General features: G+C 44.2%; 1 protein-coding gene across 1 annotated transcript in view; it reads right to left on the bottom strand.

The window, feature by feature from the left end:
• The window catches only part of LOC101983449 (lysosomal Pro-X carboxypeptidase-like), a 22096-nt gene extending 14765 nt beyond the window's left edge, over nucleotides 1–7331 (bottom strand). Inside the window, exons 1-4 of the mRNA XM_026784354.1 lie at nucleotides 7197–7331; nucleotides 2890–2991; nucleotides 1731–1912; nucleotides 776–933 (exon numbers count right to left, since the gene is read on the bottom strand). Coding sequence (XP_026640155.1) covers nucleotides 776–933; nucleotides 1731–1912; nucleotides 2890–2985 — 436 coding nt within the window. The 5' untranslated portion in view covers nucleotides 2986–2991; nucleotides 7197–7331. The remainder of the gene's footprint in view (nucleotides 1–775; nucleotides 934–1730; nucleotides 1913–2889; nucleotides 2992–7196) is intronic.
• Nucleotides 7332–8715: the final 1384 nt, after the last annotated feature.

Here is an 8715-nt window from a genome sequence, read left to right as displayed (position 1 = left end):
ATAGAGGGTAGTGATGGAGGGTAGTGATGGAGGGTAGTGATGGAGGGTAGTAATGGAGGGTAGTGATGGAGGGTAGTGATGGAGGCAAGTGATGGAGGTAGTGATGGAGGTAGTGATGGAGGGTAGTGATGGAGGCAAGTAATGGAGGTAGTGATGGAGGTAGTGATGGAGGGTAGTGATGGAGGGTAGTGATGGAGGGTAGTGATGGAGGGTAGTGATGGACCGTGTGAGCTTGCTGACACGACTAAGCATGCTGATACGACGTGCGAGCTTGCTGACACGACTAAGCATGCTGATACGACGTGCGAGCTTGCTGATACGACTAAGCATGCCATGGCTTTCTGAGAATCTGATGATGCTCGCTGTTGGTGCGGGTGATAATTGCATCAGGACAGTCATTGGCCCAGAAATTTTGATTTCTCTTCTTTTTAGGATTTATATTGTGCTTTAGCAAAATGCGTGTTTCTTAAGAAGTGGGAAGCTGAGAAAATGGCTCGGCAATTAAGAGCACAGGCTGCTCTCTCAGAGGATCAAGGTTCAATTCCCAGCACCTACGTGGTGCCTCACGGCAATTTGTACCTCTAGTACCAGGCGAGCAGATGCCATCTTCTGACTTCGGTGGGCATCAGGCACACGCATAGTACACAGATAAACATGCAGGCAGAAAATCCGTGTGTGTGTGTGTGTGTGTGTGTGTGTGTGTGTACGTGCAATTAAGTGGAAGTATTGAACAAATGAAGCTCTATGAAAACACATTCCTTTAGGTAAAGCTTACCCGTATTTGAGAGTCGGTTAATGGCACCCCAAGACCTGAGGATGCTCTCCGAACATTTTTCTCCACTTTTCCTAAAATCCTCAGTTACTATCTTCATAAACACACCACAGGGAATCAAGTCTTGAAACTGCCAGATAGGAGCAGAAGCTGCAAGAGCTCTGAATTATCAGGGAAATGAGAGAAGAAACAACACAGGACTCAAGTAAGTTTTCCAACAACAAGCTCAAGCCAGACAAAACCCCGCCTGGAGAGGGGAGGGGAGGCGAGTCCCTGCCGAACTGGCAATGGGCAGTTGCTAGGACAGGGAGAGTCGGGTATCTTTAACAGCATGGCCAACGAAAGTCAACCACCCTCCATATCCAAGAGGTAGTACAAATAGGACTTGATGGGTTCAGAGAAGGAGGAGGGAAGAAGAGGGGGAGGAAGAGGAGAAAACACAAAGTTGTGTAAGTAGGGAAAGAGGGGATGAATCAGGAAGGAGTCGGAAGAAAAGGGTGAAAAGGATGAAAGACATTGTATAAAAGGTTCAATAACTAATAAGAACTAATGCAAAATTCAAATATAAATATTCTACAATATTTTATACATTATTTATAATTTTGAAATAATTTGAAAAAATAAATTAGAATGGAAACTGAGCCTTAACAAGATGATTGGAAAGATAGCATACCTGTTAATGGGAGGATCCAGAAACATCTATACAACAGCATGGAACAATTTACCCAGAATGAATCTCTTGTCTTGATCATTAAAAGTGCTGGTGGAGCCAGAGCCAGGCATGATGACTTTAATCCCAAGCACTCAAGAGGCAAAGACAGGCAGATCTCTGTGAGTTCGAGGCCAGCCTGGTCTACAGAGCGAGTTCCAAGACAGCCAGGGCTATTACACAGAGAAACCCTGTCTCAAAGGAAAAGAAAAAAATACAAGTTTTCCAGTCCAGTATAAATGCACTTACCCAACTACTAAATGAGGATATTTCATCCTGAACCAGGCTGCAAGCACACCACCGTAAGAGCCTCCGATGGCGATGAAGGGTTGACCATCGGCGCCTGGGACAGTTTTTCTCAAGTGTCTGATTAACTCTGCAAAATCAGCCAGAGCTTGTTCTGATGTCAGGAAATTCAAATGCTTGGCATCCTGAGGGTTGGAAGGATGAACACAGATGTAAATGTGGACACAGTCGCCACATAGGCGAAGCTTACATCCGGAACAGAACTTGAATCGTGTAAGCTTTTCTCCAAACAGAGTTTCTAGGAAGTTGAGTCAAGAAGCCCAGTGAAAGCCAAGGTGTCAAGATTTCAACAACTCGTGAAAAGTGATTTGAATTTGTGCAACATAATATATAATCATGAGTTCAAGGCTAACATGAGCTGGTAATGCCACTCTGTCTCAAAAACAGTAAAGAGGAAGAGAAAGAAAAATAGGAAAAACATGAATAGTGCTGGGGATGCAGTTGTGTTGGAAAGATGGCTACCTGTCTAGTATGAAACCCTAGGTTCAATCCCAGAAGGTAGCACGAATTCTAATTGGTCTTAATAATAAAAACTCAGAGTCAGCTATCAGAGGGCAAAAGCTGAAGGATCAGAGAAGCAGGGTGGCCAGTCACTAAAGAGCTCTTACTTCTACCAATGTTCAGACCAAAGGACTGATCCTGTCCTCAGACTGACTGCTCCTCAGACTGTATTGAGCTCATGTCTTCACCCAGCCATATCACTCCTGTCTCCATCTCCCTAGTGCTGGAATGAAAGGCCTGTGATCTCAAGTGCTGGGATCACCTTTGCATGAGCTCTGTACTCTTTTTGGATCAATTTCCTGTAGCCCAGGGTATGCACTAACAGAGATCCATCTGTCCCCTGAGTCCTGGGATTAAGGATGTGTACCATCACCGCCAAGCCTCTCGTGGCTTAACTCTGCATTTGGGTCTTCAGGCAAGCTTTATTGGTTAAAACACAAACAAAAGACCACTACACAGACCCACATACAACCAGACACACTGTCCGTTGCACACCCGTATCTTAACACGTGAAACGTGAAGGCAGGACACACTTGGATAGATGAGATCCTGCCCTACCCACCCCCCAAAAAGGACAACCTTAAAAATAACGTGTACGTACCCTGAAAGAGTCCTCACCGAAGGGCAGGGACTCCCCATAGTACCGATGTTCAGCAAACACAAGCAAAGCTTTCAACCTCTCAGCCACATCCCACATGAACCCCTGGGAAGAGATCACAAATCCAGGAGTAAAACTGAGGTGTAAAAAATATCACGTTGAACTTTTGCAGACCATACAAAATAGATATTAAGCCACACCAGAAAGAGTTCTCTGAAAAAAAAAATTGCGCAATTTGTGTGGTGTTCCACCTGCACGCGATCCTTGTTGTGCGTTTGAACATCACACCACACTATCTTAGAGTGAAATGAAAATGGGTTCTGCAGCCAAGTGTGGCAGGCCAGCAGTAGAGAAACAGACAGAGGGTCCCCCAGCCGTTAGCAGGAAGCCAACCTATATAACATCGTAACTTCCAGATCAGCCTGAGCTGGCAATGATGAACCTGTCTCAAATGAAGAAACAAAAAGCAAAAACTAGGTTTTAGTTGTCTTTGCACTACAAATGTCACCTCCTCTTCTGATTCCCACACCAAACTCCCTGGGGATTTTGATCTTAAATATTAGGAAACTAGCTAACATCAGCTGTTAATAACTCTGGCTTCCAAGGTGTCCGACACTGTTCTAACCACTACATGTAGTAATTCGCCTAATTAGCACAATAAACAGGGATCAGGCAGTGTGGTTTTACAGACACGGATACTGAGACGCAAGGCTCAATGTTCACACAGGCGGCAGAGCCAAGATGAAATGCAGGCTGTCATGTGGAGCAGTCACCGGGGGCCACTGGACTCTCTTACGTCCCCACACTCATGGCTTCTCATCATTTGCTGCCTCTTTCCCTTTGACTGGACGGTGCCCTCTGGATCCTTCCTAAGAGAGCATCCCAGGCAGACAGCATCAATAGATTAGATGTTTAGCGTGGATTGAAGCCATGTCATTCCTGATGCTGCTGCTGGAGTTTAATAAGTTACTACTCTTTAACAAAGTATAGGAATCTCAAAATGGCTTTGGTTGTTTGGAGCAGTCTCTCAGGAATTAGAAGAGGTACCTGTGATGATAATGGATATGTTGGCCTGATACCTGTGGTTTTCAAGACCCTGCTTCTCTTCTGCAGAGCTGCTCACTCCTGCCACACCCAGCTCAGGCACACCCAGCTCAGGCACACCCTCCTCTGCACACCCAGCTCAGGCACACCCTCCTCTGCACACCCAGCTCATGCACACCCTCCTCTGCATACCCAGCTCAGGCACACCCAGCTCAGGCACACCCTCCTCTGCACACCCAGCTCAGGCACACCCCAGCCCAGCAGAGCTGTCCATCTCTCCTCAACACAGAGTGCTGCAAGAACCCCTCTACCTGCTGCAACAGAAACTCACAAGTCCATCTTACACCACCAGGCTGTGAATGTCTGAAGAGTGGAAACAGACCTCTGTGGAGCTGACCTCGGACTTCAGCAGGAAGCAGCTTAACTGAACCGATGCGTGGTGCAATCAGCGATTATTTGCTTGCATACATTTTAAGGGCATTTTTAATTTTCAAAAGAGGGCTAAATAACATGTTACATGTATTAACACTGCAGACAGACTGTCTTTTCTTCCGTCAGTCCAAATAACAACACGGAGACTTCTTTTTTTTTTAACTTTAAGAAAATACCAATCCAAATTCCCACTCCCTCCCCTCCTCCCACTCCCTCCACACACCCTCCCAACCCACCCCCCTCCAGTCCTATAAGAGGGCAAGGCACCCTGCCCTGTGGAAAGTCCAAGCCCCCCCCTTACTACATCTAAGTTGAGCAAGGTATATATTCAAAGAAAATAGGATCCCAAAAAGTCAGTACATGCAGTAGAGACAAATCCCAGTGCCACTGTCAGTGGCCCCTCAATCTGCCCCAACTATCAACCCCATTCAGAGGGACTAGTTTGATCCCATGCTTGTTAACTCCTAGTACAGTTGGGGCTGGTGAGCAAACTGTCTCAGTGGATGAACCCGTCATGGACTTGACCTCCTTGTTCATACTCACGGAGACTTCTTATTAATTGTGAAAGCTTATTCATCTGGTTTTATTAATCTACGTTTCACCATGTGGCTTTCATTCTGTATGCCTTACTCCCTCCGTGGCTCATCGGCATTTCATATTTCATAGTTGATGATCTCCTCCTACCTCCTCTGTATGCCCAGAAGCCCCTCCTATACCTCCTGCCTAGCTACTGGCCGTTCATCTCTTTATTAAACCAATCACAGCAATACTTCGTCACAGTATAGAAATATCCTACAACATAACACTGGATTTCTACAGGTTCCTCAATTTTATTTAGTCTTCAAAACAATACTAGGAGATATTTTATTATACCCATTTAACAGACGGGAAGACTGAACTGTAGAGTTAAAAGCTTACCCAAATTCAAACAACCAAGTTATAAAGCAAGAACTGAAACTTCTGCATCTGGCTAACATTGTCTCTACCGTGCAATCTCTCGGGAAATCTGCACACAGAGGTGAACACGCAAGCGTGAGGTTTTAGTTTGTGAAGGGAGCTCTCTTGAACTCGGAAGGATGAGGCTCTGCCCTTTCAGGATCTCTTTCTGGTCGACTGTCTGGACCTGCTCCTACCCTGAGTGTCTTTTCATTCTTCCTTCTAACGGCAGAGATGCCCTGCGAGCCTTAACTCCCACTGCGGAGCCTGTACAGCAGTGGGGTTGGCTGGAGGCAGAACCAGCTCTCCGCCTAGATTAAAGAATGGGCCCTGGACAGGAGAACTTGCCCTGTGGCTCTGGCACAAAAGGGAAGTCACATCTAAAGAAGAGAAAAGAGAGGAGGCAGTTCTGATTTCTCACGGAGTAACAGCAGGAGCCTGCCGGGAAGTGAGTCTTGATCCTGCTTGCCATTGACCCATGTCCGGGATCTCCTTTCTTCTGCTTTCTACATAGCTAGACAGTTCTATGGGGGTGGGATCACAAATGAGGAACTCAGAAGCTGTAGGAGAATTCACATCTTTATTTCACCTGACCGAGCAAGCATTTTCTGTGGCTTTCCGAAAGCCCGGCGCCGTAGCAGACACTCCCATTCTGGATAATACGATATTCTCTATCATAATTCAGCCTGCATTTTTGCGGAACATTGACATTTTCTGCTCCCAGTCCTGATGCGCTAAGAAGGGGATGTCATGTTTTCATATGCTCTAACTTAGGTTTTACTAATGGATGTAAGCCTAGTGAAAGGTGACCAGAAACACGGGCACGGAAGCAAGCTAAGGATCTTACTGTGTTAATGTGTGTGAATATCAGAGAACAGAGAGAACAGGAAGAAGACTAACTAAAATACACCGCAATTTTACCCCTGCTCCTCCCCACCTGGCAGTGAAACTTGCATCTTCTTACACTCGTTTATGCTTTTGCTTTCGTTTTGTTCGTCTCTTTTACAAGTATTTATTGGACACTGACTCCATGCTTAATATAATACCATCCTCCAAATGCACAAGGCTGAATAAATGTATGAATAATCCCACTCTTCTATTTACCTAGCAGAGGCCATAATCAAAACACACGATATGTGCCAAGCACAGTGGCACGTGCCTTCAATCCCAGCACTCAGGAGACAGAGGCAGGCGGATCTCTATGAGTTCTAGGCCAGCCTGGTCTAAATAATTTTTAGAACAGTCAGGGCCATGTAGAGAGACTTTGTCTTAAGTCCAGCACCAAAAGAAAAAAATAAATAAAATTTAAAAAAAATAAATAAAAATAAAGCACCAAAAAAAACCCCAAAGCCTCTATATGCAATAAATCAAGATTTTTAACTTAAAAAAAAAAAACTCTGTATTCTGAAAATAGAATTTTGTCTCTCTCATTTATAATTTAAGTGGAATATGGAGGCCTCTTGAATATATTTATTCCTTGTAAACTTGCTCATTTGTGCAAATTTGCTATTTTTTGAATTATTAGTGAGTTTCTCTTTTTTTTTTAATAGCTTCATAAGTAGGAACAATAATAATAACCAAGACCTGGCAGTACAGGCTTGTAATCCCAGCTACTTATGGGGCTGAGGTAGAAGGATTGCAAATTCACATACGGCCTAGATTACAGTGAGTTCAAAGCCAGCCTGTCATGTCATGCCTCAAAATTACAAATGAAAACAGGCCTGGGGCCACAGCTCAGTGGTCGAACCCTTACTCTGAATGTGCAAGGCCCTGGGTTCAAGTCCCAGTGCCACAAAGGGAAAAACAAATCTCGCGATCGATCTCAGAAAACATCTCCAGTTCATTGCAGTAAAAGGCAAATTGTTGGAGCCACCTCACGGTGTCCACAGGCCACATACCGTGTGATTTGCGAACCAGGTAATGTCCCCTTCGTTGCCAGTGTAAAAAAGGATTACACCGTCGTACGTCTTCCAGTACCTGTCGGCGATCAGGTACCGCTGCTTGAAAGATTTTGTGTTGTAAAACCCAAAGTGATCAACCTACATTGGAAACAAGACGGATGAGACGTATGTCAAAGGAAGTCATCAGGCTAGCAGAAACAGGAACTGAGGAACATCAACCTGGATCATTAAATAATCAAAAAAAAAAAAAACTTGAAACTTCATTTGGTTTTATTAGTAGTAACAATTATGGTAATTATTTCTGCAGTAATACAGTGTGCAACATATTTTGAAATGTGTGTACGTTGTGGAATGTCAAACTGAACTAATTGCATAAGCATTGCTTTATATACTTACTACTTCTTCTAGGGAAAGCACTTAGGATCTATACTCTTAGCAGTTTCGAATAAATCACCGTATTTTTCAAAATGAAGATGGTGTAGGAGGTCCTTCTTTTTATGTGTTGCTTGTATTGGTTAATGAATAAAGAACTGACTTGGCCTGATAGGCCAGAACTTAGGTAGGCAGAGAAGAAAGAACTGAATTCTGGGAGGAAGAAAGCAGAGTCAAGGAACACCATGTATCCGCCACTGTCCCACCAATAGACATTCTAAGTGGCAAGATTCATGCCCAGAACTATCCCCCATCAAAACAAGACTCAATGAAAGAAGCAAAAACTTCTTAGTGAGGTGAGTGATTGACATTTGGGACCAGAAAATTACAAAACTGGCCAATAAAAAAAGGAAATCCTACTCAAAAATTAGTAAAGCTACATTAACGGATACAGAAGTAAATTACAAGAAACTATCATTGGTTAACATCTTAATACAATGGACACAAAACCAATAAGATAGAAAGGAAATAAACATCATAGTCGATTTAAATATTAAATTCATGAAAATACATGAATGCGTAAGAACATTTTTAAAGAGTTACCTGTTTAAGATGCCCATTAAATTAATGGCTTACTTAGAAGTTGGAAAGTAACAGTAAAGAATCCAATATTTAACCTGTCTTTTCTAAGAGACTTTTCACAACATGACTTTCCGGCGTCCTCCTGGCTCCTTCCCTCCATCAGCAGCAGCTATGAGGCTGTTTCCAGAACCCAGTGCTCACAGGCACACGGGACAGTGCGCCCTCTGCCGTCCAGACTGCAGAAGCAATGGAACCTGCCCTGCTCTAAGCAAGCTGAGCTCAAAGGGCTCAAATGCTGTGCCCGGGGTCAACAGAGATGGAACTTCGAACTGTTTCTACAACTTGCCTTAGTGACGTAACAAAAGTAGGTTGTATGCCGTGAAAGCCTCACGGGCATGACCTGGAATAGGAAGCACATCTCTGGTCACACACGGTAGCTCTTTCTAAAATACAGTAAAAAAGAATTCAAGAGATGCTTCCTGCCTCACCGTGTGGAGATGTGGAAAGGATCTGAGTGCAGGAAGGGCAAGAGGGAATGAGGACTTCCTCTAAGTAAGATCTA

Source organism: Microtus ochrogaster, chromosome 22, assembly GCF_000317375.1.
Source record: "Microtus ochrogaster isolate Prairie Vole_2 chromosome 22, MicOch1.0, whole genome shotgun sequence".
Classification (NCBI taxonomy): domain Eukaryota; kingdom Metazoa; phylum Chordata; class Mammalia; order Rodentia; family Cricetidae; genus Microtus; species Microtus ochrogaster.
The sequence above is the reverse complement of the archived record's forward strand: the minus strand, read 5'-3'. Positions and strand labels throughout refer to the sequence as shown.